The 14048-nt window shown below is 36.4% G+C and overlaps 3 protein-coding genes across 3 annotated transcripts in view; 2 read left to right on the top strand and 1 right to left on the bottom strand.

The window, feature by feature from the left end:
* The window catches only part of LOC129792487 (STAM-binding protein-like A), a 781560-nt gene that overhangs the window by 386082 nt on the left and 381430 nt on the right, over positions 1-14048 (top strand). The gene's annotated exons all lie outside the window — the stretch shown is intronic.
* LOC129786935 (eukaryotic translation initiation factor 3 subunit A-like) lies at positions 7035-9434 on the bottom strand. Its single transcript, XM_055822199.1, has 4 exons — positions 9332-9434; positions 8142-8706; positions 7440-7589; positions 7035-7371 (listed from the first exon to the last, which is right to left on the bottom strand). Exons 1-4 carry the CDS (start codon positions 9432-9434, stop codon positions 7035-7037), a joined length of 1155 nt encoding a protein of 384 aa, XP_055678174.1.
* On the top strand, positions 9709-12856 carry LOC129792207 (dynein regulatory complex subunit 2). Its single transcript, XM_055831042.1, has 4 exons — positions 9709-9882; positions 9958-10210; positions 10592-11367; positions 12305-12856. Exons 1-4 carry the CDS (start codon positions 9745-9747, stop codon positions 12686-12688), a joined length of 1551 nt encoding a protein of 516 aa, XP_055687017.1. The 5' UTR covers positions 9709-9744; the 3' UTR covers positions 12689-12856.

Raw genomic sequence — 14048 nt, 5'->3', positions numbered from 1 at the left:
CGCAATAAGGGGAAAAATCCCTGCCAATTCGTTTACTTTCAATCCTCCCCATATGAAAATTTTTCCCTGATTTTCCCTTACCCCCATCTACTCAGCAAAAAAATTGTCTATCGAAAAGGCCTCGGAGTTAAAAAAAAAAGAGGATGGAGTCCCTATAAAAACAACGATTCGCCGATATTTTCAATATTATTGGCAATCATATGAATTATTGTCCAACCATTTCAGATCATTTTTTGGCTCACTCCCCATTTTCCCTATGGGAGTTTTATTGGAACCGGAAATTGCCCTACCCCTTGATTTATTGCACCAAACCATTGGATATTTTCTTCAACTATTTCATTTTCTTTTGTCCGTGCTTGAATATGCATGATCGCGTTGGAAAACAAAGAGTTTCTCTCATAGAAAAATATTTGATTTCTCTTTTATTAAAAAAAAGCTAATAAAACTCATTCTCTTACCTAGAGCACATGAAAGAGGAAAATTATTCTTTTATTCATTTTTTTTTTCAATTAAACTTTTACCTTCTGAAAGTTTGTGCAAACTTTCAGCATCGATGAATCAAGTTTTTCATGAATTTTTTAACTTTTTTATCGCCTTCAAAAATATTCGTTATTTTATGATAAAAAGAAAAAAACAATTGAAAACTATCGGAAAGAATGCACTGGATATTATATTGGGTTGTCTCATAAGCTTTTAGATTTTTTCCCTTTTTTCTCATAGATTTTAATTCGAATATTTTGATTGTCTACAAGATAAAAAGGTTTTGTGAATGAGAAAGTTTGTCATAGACCCATAAATAAACTCCTTTTCTTTTATTTTTCATTTTTAAACAAAAATTTTTATTTTAGAATTCCATTTTAGGTTGTTTTCAACGAATGAATTTATGAGAATATGACGAAAGTTGTTATTTCACTTTTAGTTTGAGAGATTTTGAACAAAAAAAACTGCATCAGAAGCAAATTGCATATAAAATATTTTTCTCCTGTGAATGAGAAAGTTTTAAGAAGTCAACAGAGACGTCTTCAATACTTAAATTTTGCCATATACTGTTTGTTTGTACGTTCAATGTTTATACGAAATTTTCTTTACTTATGGAAATTTTCATATTTCATTATGACAATTTTATGCTTTCGAAGAGTTTTTCTTTCTACTTCTCTTTTTTTTGTGAGAAAACAATGTGTTTTAAAATTCTTCTCAAGGGGGGAAAACTTAAAAATGGGCCATGAAGAGGGTCGAAAGGAGCAAAAAGAAAAAAAAAGAACAATCTCTGGAATACAGAGAAATATTCACCAAAAGGAAAGTTAATGTAAGGAAATTTCTTCTTGAAGCTCTTTTCTTTTTTCTTCTACATCTTGAAGAGCATTTTTTCCCGCTATGTGACTCTCATCATATTTCCCGTCCGTACACCCCCAGCCATTTGGCAATGGGATAAAAAGCACCGAAAAACTTGGAAAGATTTTTTCGCCCAAACTGTTGCCTAAATAAAAATTTTCCTTTTATTGTTTCATTGCATGCTGGAAGGAATTTCGAGACTTTAGTGCTTGATGGTGAAACCTTTTTTTTCCCGCTACTTTCTCTTTCTATAAAGCTCTATACTACACATTATTTGCCTACGTATGTGTTTATTCGGTACACGAAAAATTACTTTTCAAGTCATGTTTCCATGGGAAGCATGTAAGTATAAAAGTTCATATATAGAGAACGAAAGGAGAATTGAGTAAACTTTTGAGCTTTTTCCACCATTTTTGTGTTAGAATTCCTAAATTCATTTTAAGATGGAAACTACTTCCGCTGTTTTATCCTCAAATTATTCGCTTTATTGCACATGAATTTTGTGACTTTCAATCACATGAATTTGCGCTTGAATTTTCTTAAGAATATGTGTAGCATGATGACTTTTTGTTTGCACATGTAATGATGAGAGAAGACAAGAAATGTGGTGTGTGTGTGTATAAAATCAAATTTAATTTCACTGCACGTATCTCCTTTTAAGCATCTAGAAAATATATATGGTTTTGGTACCAGAAAACATTAGTAGATATGTGTGTGCTCTCTATGAGAATTTCATTTTCAACCTTCACATTTACTTGATTTTCCGGAGAAGATAAAGCAAACAAACTGATATTTTCCTTGTTACTCGCATGGGTAAACACAATTTTCGCGTCAGTAGAACTCCGTAGAACTTTAAGATATTTTTTTTCCATATAATTTTCTATTTTAGGCACACATCACGGGATTTTTTTTTGGCATGACTGGAATGTTGACATTAAAGCACCTTTAAGATTACAGGTAATAAAAAATTTAGTAATTTTTTGATTTGTTTATTATTGAACGAGCTAGATGTGCAATGGATAGAGTAGGTGCTTGGCTTGTATCCAAAAAATCTTTAGTTTAAAGTTCGAAAGAAATGTTTCCTTATAGAGAGCGACGTTTAGTTCTTAAAAATACTAAATTCTTTTAGGAAAAAAAAAAGAATTAAAGAGTTAAACGTAGAATCTTGAAGAAGATTAAAAAATATGTCATAAACCCCAAAACAGATTTATGGTTATCCACAGCGAATCAATAGAAAAACATGGCAAAGATTTACTCAAAAATACAAAGAAAATGCCTTTAAAGAAATGAATATTAATTTTTCAAAACTCGCTGAAGTAACATTAGGGCAAATGTTTCATCTATTTAAAAAGATGATTAACATGACATAACCATTTGTATTTTTGGACAAAGTTTAATTGATTTTTGCTAACTATAATCTCGGTGGAAAATGGTAAATCTGTTTGGCTATTTCTGAACCTTGTTGATCCTCCACCTACAAAAAGCCCCTTTTTACACCTAATTACTAATACATTTAGTAGCAAAAGCTCTCTGCAGCTTTGCTCTTAAACTCTTTTCTAGTCTATCTAGACTATATATTTTTTACGTAAAAAGTTTTTCTTCTAAATCAAACATTTAAGTCTTTAAACTGACATAGACTGAGCAAAGCTTCCGTTTTTATTAAAATATTTCCCGTAAATTAAATGAACAAATTGAGATTTTCGAAATCGCCAAAATCGAATAATAAATTTATGGTCAATTTCAGAATTCTTGATATATTTTCGTTCAATTGCAAAATATATGTATGGAATAGAGTAGTGTAACAGTTCCCAGTTAAATGAAGAATGGTTGAATGAGCCGGGGAGATGCGGGTACATGAGGAGAAGCCTGGGATTTTGGTGTATCATTGAGAGGAATAATTTTGCACAAACCACCATCGTCATCCCTCGGGTATTTTGGCACAATTCTCAATGGAGCCACATCGATGGATAGATAGAAATTGCTGGAAATGTGAAAGTGTACAAGGGAGTTGAGTGGAAAACGCTCTTTGAATTTATATCTCTTGTGTATATGTCTGGAAAAGTCAAATATTGGATGATGTCATACATTGGGATCACAAGAGCCGGGGAAGAGACATGAAAGTTAAAGGGAATACCAAATTATGTTAAAAGAGTTGAGGGAGCATCTTTTCGCAAGTATTTTTTCAGCATTTCATACCCAATTTATTGACTTTTTATGCATAGGATGCCGTACATAATGTGCGGGGGTGGAGAATGAAAGAAAATCAAACCCTTCAATAATATTGTCACTCAAATCTCCTTTGACGTGCTCCAAAATTGATACAAAAATAAATAGTACAGACATGTGGATGAGCCTGGTGGGTTGTTTAGGTTGAAAAACCAATTTATAATCTTTCACTGATATTTAGAAAAAAATAAACATACATATGCATGAATTTATGCAGAAATGGACGTTAATTTTCCACTTTCTATGATAAACGGAATAATAATAAAGCTGAAATGAAGTTATTTGTAAACTAACACATTATTATATTCATAGAAGTTCCACAGGAGCAGAAAAGGATGATTTATGTCACAGCCATATATGTACTACATTGAGTTATTTGCGCTATATACCTACATAAATAATATACATAGCAGTGTATGCAGGAATGTTTCGAAATTGTTCTATTCAGCAACATCCCCGTGTACGAAATTGTGGCTATTTTTTCTTATTCAACCCAGATTTTTTCTCCATTTATTCCACTTTCCGCCATGAGTGCAATATAGTTCCATTAAAAATTGTTATAAAATCTCAATGCTAAAATTCCGCAATATGGTGTTATCCACCGTGGAAAAAAAGCTCTTGGATAATAATTTTGGTTGGAGCAAAACTTGCACATTCATATAAAGATTTTAGTTGTGATTTTGTGTATTTTTACAAAAGCTCTAAAATCACCATAAATCACATCAATGTCTCATATGGGGTATTTTTACGGCAAAAACCCCAACACAAAACATTACGGGTGGGTGGATGTGTGAGGGCTTTTGTCACCTTCTTTCCCATGAGGCGCGAAATAACGCCACTTCGTGTGCTTTTCCCACATTCAAAGTGTTAGGCGCTAAAGTTTATTCGTCGCCACGATCTCTACTGTATGAAGCTTTTCTCTTATTGCATTTTCTGGCAGGAATATTAATGGCAATGCGGGGGAAAACTCATGAGGCATTCAGGGAATTTAAATTCACACGAAAAGTTCAGCACAACGTCAATTTTTACCATATTATATAGCACAAGACGCAAGCAGTTTCTACCAGAACAACAACTTCATAGAGAAATTCTTTTAAATTCAGAGGTACAGCACAAACAGAAAAATATTGTTTCAATATGCATGGATTTTTGGGGATTTACCTTATTGGGTTTAAGGACGTAAATCTTGAGAAGAAAGTTAAAAATGTTTTCTTTTATTAATTTAAGATTCTTTCTCAACTTAAGGTGATTGTTTCTTAAATTTTAAGTAAATAAAAGGATAAAATTCCTCCTAGGACAGCATTTAATTAGAATTTTGTTTAAATATTTTGCCGCTCCATGACTTAATCAAATAAGTTTCTTTTACGCTAAGACTTACTTTCATTAGATTTTTAATAAATGCTTAGGAGATGTTTCAATTTCAAAAAAAAAAAAAAAAAAATAGAAACGCTGAAAATGGATTTAAAAAGAGACTGAAAAGTTGTGTTCAGAATTAAGTTTTATATCAAGTTTTAACTTTTTTTGCATTCAACTTAGGAACTTTTTTTTATCGTTTTAGATATCTTTTTAATCTTTTGACATTTTTTTCTAACGTTTGACGTCTCTTTTCTAACGTTTGAGACATTTTAATCATTTAAAATTCTTCTTCTAAATGTTTTTAAATGTGGTTTAGCATGAATTTTTTTTTTTGACTTTTAGAGAAAACTTAAACTGCTTGAACTCTTAGGAAGTTTAGACACCCAATTACCCTTCTTGGCGACGTCCCTGCTTGTTAAGGACTTTATAAGGCCACACACATACTGCGCACAACTATTTTATTCCGTGATCTGTATATGTGATGCCATAATTCACAAGTGCTCGCATCTCAGTGAGGCCGTTTTCTTTGATGACTTCTGTAAGTAATTGAGTTTAATTTGGAATTTTCTTTGCCATCATGGCAAGTGGGAAATTGGGTTGGAATTTATGTATGGATGGGGGAGTACTTGGCCTTCGTGCATAAAATAATTCTTGTCGTTGATTGCAATTTTGGTGCTGGCATCCTGACATCCATTCAGAATTTTCAAATTAATTTCAATCCTCTCCTTGTTCCACTGTGCGAGTGTGCCTTTTGAAAATCAGACCAAGTTGCGGGACGGGGGTGGTGTGTGGCTGTGTCTACATATGAATAGGATGACATCGTCTGGATTGTGGGAGTTATATGAGAAAGTTGCACACAATGGCACAAATTTCTCCAAGGCCCGGTGGTGGGATGACATGAATGAAAGAACGCTTCGGGAACACATTAATTATAATTGTGTTGAAAAAGAAAACGACGATGGTATTGCCATTGATGTAAAATCCATCGGAGGGAGTTTAATAATTTTTCGAGAAACGATAAATTTCGCCATTGGAGGAAGCATATATCGTACAGAGAGAGAGAGAGCTTTTTCAGCAATTTGCCCGCAGGCACGGTGAAAGCTCTTCCTCCTGCCTCCCACCCATGACTATGCTCTCCAACATTGCTCGTCTCCCGGGGCATCTTCTTCTTGCCGAAAATTTCGTTGAAGCTACCGCGAAGTGAACAAACCACAAAACCGTGTGTAATTACTTCCACTCCTGCAACAACAAAAGACCCTCTTGAGAATAAACGCGAGAGATTTTGTGGGTTTGGTGGATGGATAAGACGATGGTGCGGGGAAACTCAAACGAGAATTCAATATCCTGGGTTCAGAGTCATAAATTACACAAGTTCAAATAAGAAGCCGCAGTGAGCTTCTTGCACATGAATTCCTCTTGTTGTGTGTACAGCAGAGGGATGGAGACCATAAGGAGAATTGGAATTTGCGGGCGTTGTTGTGATTTTCACTTGATTTCCCTCATTTTCATCTATGTCTGTGCTTGTCATGGGGGGCAGACTTTTCCACAGGGATTGTCGATTTCGTGCCACCTCATTCTATTTTCTAAGGTATGTATAGTTGAACAACATATATATCGTATCTTCGACCTTCATGTGGAATTCCAAAATTCCACTTAATTGAACTCTGATACTGACACGGTGGTTATGTGTGGTGCGGTCGATTAAATGGATAAAAGTGCTAAACACTGATTAGCTGGTAATAATTAAAGACTTCACCCCCGCAATGAATCCTCGCTGTCGAACTTTCCGCCTGATTGATCGAAGTTTATGTGATTTTGATTGACATTGAGGATTATTTTTCAACTTCAATTAATTATCTCACGCTTTGTGGTAAATGAAAAATTCTTCTTTGAAAGTATCTATCAAGAAAAAAGTCCAAAGACTTTTTTTTCTTTCTCTCAAAAGAAATTCCTTTAATCTTTGTTTAAAGAGATTTATTCCTTCCACAAGATTTCCCGGATTTTCCCACAATTTCTTCAATTTTCTCATGCTTACATTTCGCTATATATAATCAAATTTAAGGGCTAGTAATTTTGATTTATTTCCCGAAAGGATGCAAAACATTCCCAATGGAGGGAAATTACTTCTTTCGTTTGCCCTTCCCCTTGCCTTTTCGACCCTTTTTGGACTTCTTACGTGCAAGGACACGACGCCACCACCGCTGGATTGTCACAGCTGCATGATTCATCATGAAGAGTAGGAGTTTCTCCTCTTGAATCCTCTTCTCTTCAGCCTCCTTTTGTGCCATCAAACGAATGTACTCCACTTCTTGTGCCATAAAATGCCTTTTGAGCGAATCCAATCGTCCTCGCTCTTCACAAATAATAGCTTCGAGCTGCATAAGCTCTTTACTTCTATCGCCAATGTCCTCGTCATACTTTCCAATCCACCCTAACAATTGATCCTGAATTGCCTGCCTGGAAAATGCATTTGGAATTAGGCATTCTATTGAATGCGATTGTGAAATTTGCGGTATGCCCCATACTTGCGCTCCCGCAGATGCTCTTCAGCAATGAGATTTCGCTGCAGGAGATTTTCATAGAAAGTTTGTGATTGCTCTATTTGTCGTCGCAACTCCTGCTGGTTCTTCTTGCTCATCTCACAGATATTCATCATATTTTTTTCAGACTGAAAACTACATTGAGAGAAGAGGAAAAATATACTTTAGATTACTAATACGAATTGGCTGGGATTTTTTTCTCTATGACTAATAAAGATTTATTGCGGGCAAAGTTCTCCTTTAATTTTAAAGAAAATTTCTCTGATCTCCAAAGAAAAATCTCAAGCAAAAAACCGTGAAAAGAATTTGAATAAAATTGATTTATAAATGAATTAATTGAAATTGAAAATCAAATAAAAAAATGAGAATATTGATTCCCTCAAAATTGCCATAAATTGTCTAAATTTGCAAGAAAAAAATTCAATTCATGATGGAAAAAAGCCAAAAGAAGGAACATGCTTTAACAAAATTGAAATACTTTTGTCTTTAAACCCGAAAAGAGAAGAAAATAGAAAAGAAATTGCCACAAATCATGTGAAAACATTCACCCCATGATTCGTATAGAGTTCGTGGGGGTATATCAATTGAATAGGTGGCAGTTTGGGGGAAAGGGCTAAAGGGCAATATCTTTGGTGGAGGTTAAACGAGGTGTTGGAAATCATTGTGAGGTGCGGGATGTAAACTGACATTTGATGATTGATATATTCCTGATTTTCACGCTTCTTCCCTTCAATCTCACGTCGACACTTATCAATGGTGTGGAGCTTGATGGCGAGGATTGCGTCTGTCTTTCTGCGCTCCACCTCATACTTTCGCCTCAGGTCGGCCACCTTCGTGGAGAACTTGGCATTATCCTTGTACATCTGGTGCAACATACGGTCCTTGATGATCTCACGCGCCGATGTCATTTTCAACCTCCATCCAGCAACCTTCCGTACTTCATGCAAATTTTGGAGCACATTGTTACCCTCCATGGAGATGCGGCTTCGGAAGTCAGCTACTTTCTCCATAAGAGTCGATTGGGTAATGATCTTTAAAATCTCAGGCATTGCTCTACATTCGGGGTTGAGGATTGTCATTTTGAGGAAGTCAATTTGCTCGTCAGAAAGATGATTCTCAAGTAGATTGGGCTCTTCTACCATGGCAGGAAGACAGAGAAACATTTCCACACGTTCAATTAGAATGTCGAAAATTCTTATTACGCGAGATGAAAGTATGTCGAATTCTAATCTCTCATGTCGGTCGGTCCAAGCTGTTAAAGAATAATTAAAATCTTTTTAAAAATTGTTCTAATGAGCGTAAAAAGTATATTGGGGAAGGAAGTTATTTTTTAAGGCTCTTTTAATATCAGAGAAAACCATTTTAAACTAGGCCTAATTTCTTTAACTATTCCTAAGTTTTTTAAGTTAATGCTATAAGCTCTTAAAGATAGGCCTTAATTTTTAAGCTAGAAGTTTTTTAAGCTAGGTCTAAGTTTTTCAGGGTAAGCCCAAGTTTTTCAAGATAAACCGAAAATTTTTAAGCCAGGCCTAGTTTTTTAAAGTAGGCTGATTTTTTTTAAAGCAAGGTCTAGGTTTTCTATGCTAGTATTAAGCTTCTCAAGTCTAGGTTTTTTACACTCTGTACTGTATGCTTTAGTTGCTTTATTGCCATTTACAAGATTTCTTAGTCACTCATATATCTTTGACATGTGTAATGAAAACTCCTAAATAAATATCCTCCTTTTCTTATCGAGCAAGCCAAGAAAAAGGATTTTATTACAATACTTCATCAGTTCTTTTCCTAATACATATTGTTGACAACTCATGCGATACGAAAGAAAGCATTATTTTATAGAAAGTTTTATGGATAGATGGGGAAGAAATGCAATATCTTACAATCATCTTCTGGTGAGTATTTTCTCATGTTTTCTGTAATCACATTTGAGATGAATTTCTGGATTTCATCGTCATCTGGCGGAACTATTGGTGCTTCAGACATTTCACTGTTGTTTTCAATTTTCTTCACTTTGGATTTCACAAACGGTAGGAATGGCGAGGAACGGATACCAAACACTGTTTAATCAATTTAGTTCTTCCTTCACAAATTGTAAGTGTGTTTGGTTGCCACGATTTTCACCGTGGAAACACCCATTTTCCACTGTTTATTTTTCACAAAACTTTTCCTGGTCAGTGGGAGGTGGTGGTGAAAAAACGGAAGTTCCGCACCGAAGGAAGTGCATTGGAAAGTGGATTAAGTTGTTGGATTATTGAGTAGTTAATTGGATTGAAGGAAGAATTTTTCGGTGAAGATGGGGAAGAAGAAGAAGGGAGGAAATAAATTGGCGCGAATGTCGGAAGAGGAACGAGCACGATATTTGCAGCACAGGGCGGATATGGAGGAAGAAGCCAGAAGGAGGAAGGAAACACTCATAGCTCTGTATATGAAAGTGAGTGATGTTTTGCATTGATACTCACATGGTGGAGACATCAAGCTGAATATGCGTATTTTTTTTCGGGGGTAGAATAAGCTAAAGCGCGAGGATGCCTTCACGAGACTCAACATGGCGAAAATCAACCAAGAGTGGCGGAGTATTCTGCGTCAGCTCAAGTGTGAAGAGCTCAAGGAGGAAATCAAGTGCGTGGAGGTCTTCTGTGGAGAATCCATTGAGCACAAGAATCAAGTCATTAGGCGCCTTCTGTGCGATTTAGATGAATCAGAAGAGCTCTACGCTACCATGCTACACGCTCATGTGGAGAATATTGAGAGAATAATAAGTAAGATTGCACCTAGGAAATGAAGGGGAGACCTGGGCAATTTAGGACTACAAAAAATAATTTTTATTTCATTATTATAGAGAGAATTTTGTGTTATAATTCTCTAGAGGAAAGGCGGACATTGAAGATCAATTTTTGAATTTTTTAACGATTTTCCTGATTAAATATATTCTTATCAGCCCCTGAAGTTGAAGAATAATCTTTTACTTCAATATAGAGCAAAGCATTGAAAGAAAATTGTAAAAAAAATCCATAAAAAAATAATTATTCAGCATCATCCTCCAAGGAAAGCTACAGAAATAATTTAATTAAAATTGCCCCAGTCACCCCTATCACGAGTGCATGTTATCGATTTACGCCCCATTTTCATCCCACTTTTAGCACTGCACTCTGAACGTCTCAAGTTTTGGCATGAGTGGTACGTGACAGAGAAGCAATCGATGCTGGGGCGTTTTCATGGGCAAATGGCACGGTATCGTGTACGCAAGGATGCTGCCCAGGAAGATCTTGAGTGCATTTGCTTTGCTTTAGAAACGGAGATTACACAGGATGAGCAAACAGCCGAAGAGGAGCACACAAAGCGCACCGATGACCTCCGGAATTCCATGACAATTCGTCTCGAGGAAGTCACAAAAGATTGTGAGCAATCAATGGAGCTCCTCTGGACGGATTTTCAGCAAGTACTCAACACTTACCTCACCTACACCCAGGAATTCCACGATGAATATCTGGATTTGAAGCGTCGCGATGAGGAGGATACAAAACTCATTCAAGCTCACTACTTTGAAGTGGCGAGAAATACAGAAAACATCGCTGAACTACGATACCAACTCACGGCTACTCGAGAGGAAAAGGACTTTACAGTGGCTCAGCTGGAGAGATTCAAAAGTAGACTCCTTGAGCGATATGACCAATCAAAGGGAGCTCTCGTCGTGGGGGCAAAGGAGGACAAGGAGAGAATTCGTCGACTTGTGGTCAGTAGCTCCAGTGCTATACGGCAGCTTCAGGGTGTCGTGAAGAGAGGCAACGTCATCCTGCAGTTGGTGTCAATTTGCAGGAAGTTGGAGACAGAGCGGGAAAAAGTGATACCATTCAACAATGAAGCTGTGAAGAAGTGGTCGGAAATTGAGGACTCCCAAAAGGATGATTTTAAGAATGTAAGTTACAGCATTGCAAAGAATTCAAGTAATAAGCTTTACACGTTATCCTAGTTGGTATTCCTTGTCTAACTTGTCTAAGTTGTTGCATTAAGCTTTTGAAGAATTTCTCATATAGGTAATAATTAATGAAATATGCCTCAAAACTTGGTCCAAAACATGAACCAAAAGTTTAAGAATTTTGAAGATTTTCCCTAAAATTAAAAGCTTTCACTCCAAGTTTAAGCTCTACTCAAAAGAGGAGTTATATACTCACCTAAATTTTCAATACATGATGTGGCCACTTGTGTGGAATACCATTTAATTACAGTACACACACATACAGCCGACTTTAGAGCTGACTCTAATGTAATAAGACAGTTAAAAGTTTCTCACAGAAAGTTTCATGTCAGGAAACTTCCAAGTTCTCTTTGAAAGGCATTCGAAACTAATATATATATATTGCCCATACACTGTGTTCGCAGCTCTCCCTTGCTTACATAATGGACCGATATTTTGTTACACGTGTGGTGAAATATAAAGCGAATTCTAAATACAAAACCTTAAGGCGGACGTCTTTCCTTTAACTTCCAAGGAAAGTTATTTTATTGAGCTTTATTGATAGAGCTTTTATGAATATTGAAACTTATGGTTTTTTGCTGAATTTTATTCCATAAATTGATTGAAATTTTTACGATTTACGGATTGGATTTGAGTAAATAAGAAGTATCATCTCAATATTAATTCGAATCTACATAATCTAAATCATTTCCTTCAGAACTAGATTTAGTTGGTATACCACAATTTTGAACTTAAAAGCTCTAATTACGCAATTAGGAGAACAACGGGTTTATTTTTTATCATAAGGAAATATCCTTGGAAATATCTTGCTGTGACAATAAATTCAAGCCCTTTGTACCCATTAGCACTCTCGTTCATACTGTGCAACTTATTACAGGCAACATTCAAGCTGTTTTCGAGGATGGAGAGCTTTTGGATTCGCTTCAATAGAGCTCGCTTGGACTGTGCATATCTGCAGGAGGAGAGGTCCGCCCTTCAACAGGGTAATCGCGTGCTGAGACAACAATTGCGGGAGTATTTGGTGGCGGTTACCATGAAGTCTACACGATGCGGTGATGCACACCTCTTGGGGCGTCGTCCACGCAGTATGAAGGTGGAGAAAGTGGTACATATTGAATTGCCGAAGAGGAAAGTGCACCCAAAGCTTCGGCGCCCCGTGACGTGCATCGAGGGCAATCTCAGCGTTGCTGTGCGAAGTGAACGATTGGTACAGAGCAAATTTCGCCAACCACAAATATTTCCCGTGGTAAACGGACCGTGAGGTGGTGCAAACACACCCCGGGGGGTAGTCTGGGGTTGACAATAAAGGCTGCTTAATTGCAGCGTAGCAAAAGCACATCAGCTCTCTCGCTTTGTGAGCTTTTTGGCTTTCACGAAAGGAATGCGCTCCATGCATGCTAGTCACGATGTCATTTATTGACAATCAACGCGTGCATATTGTCCTGCTTCCAGGTTGAATACCACACATACTTTGTTGTCTCCACACCCCTGCGGCTCATCCACCCACAAAGATATACAAGAGTTTGTTCTGAGATTATTGTGGCTGCCGGCAGTGTCATCATCTATTGTTCTTTTCCTTTTTAGCTTATACCGAAAGTACGAGAAAATATGCCATATCCTCCCCAATATTGCCAGGGTGTATGACCGTAAGCCATGAAGCAAGCAAAAAAGGCCACCACACTGAATAAAGCTCCAGTGTTGGGGGGAATTATTGTTGAGAAGCTCTCTTCTAATGTGAAATTCTCTTAGCACGTAAATCATACAACATTTCCACCCCACGTGCAACCCCCTCCTCCAGCTGGTGTTTCACGGAAAATAAAGCGGCTTCACATAGAAAAAAAAAACATTTACAGCGCTATATATAAATATCACATACATAGAGCCATTGAGATAGCATTTTACTATGCAAAAGGTTTCCGGTTATTATTCTCTTCCCCCATTTCCCAATCCCACACATTATTGCACCCTCCTCGACCAGAATAGCCCACCCCCAAGACGATGAATAGGGTTGTGCCAATTCATTACACCTCACACAAGCCGGATATGGGGAATTTTTACTTCTCCACGTTTTCTGCATTAATGCGATGGATTATATAGAGAAGTTGAAGGCAGGTAGACCCCGGAAATTGATTCTCTTCAAATCTCCCACAAAAATCCCATGGCTTAGTTTTTTAATCTCTGATGTAAAAGGGGTGCTTAAAACATGCCTCAAACCATGATTCTCACTCCCTCTCTGTAATATTTCTCTTGTTCTTTTATGTTTTGTATTTTTATGTATAATAGCTCGTATCTCCAGGCGATTGTTGATGGAAAATAAAACATTGTTTACAGCATTTATCGGAACATTTGGTAAATTGTAATGAAAATAAATAATATATTATTATTGCACAATATTTATGAATTACATAATCTTTGTTTTTCTTTTCGCCTCCTATGGAAATACAATTTAAATGAATTGGAATTTTTTCGTAGGAGATTCTCGGGTGTACTTGCTATTTTTTCTATAATTTGATTTTTTAAACGTTTTTATTGAGATTTTGGGCCATATTCAGCGACCAAGAAACCTTTGAAATTGGCTTGAAATCTTGAAATTTCAGTACAAAATTTAAAGATTACAAGGG

The sequence above is a fragment of the Lutzomyia longipalpis genome, chromosome 1 (genome assembly GCF_024334085.1).
Source record: "Lutzomyia longipalpis isolate SR_M1_2022 chromosome 1, ASM2433408v1".
Lineage (NCBI taxonomy): Eukaryota > Metazoa > Arthropoda > Insecta > Diptera > Psychodidae > Lutzomyia > Lutzomyia longipalpis.
The sequence above is the reverse complement of the archived record's forward strand: the minus strand, read 5'-3'. Positions and strand labels throughout refer to the sequence as shown.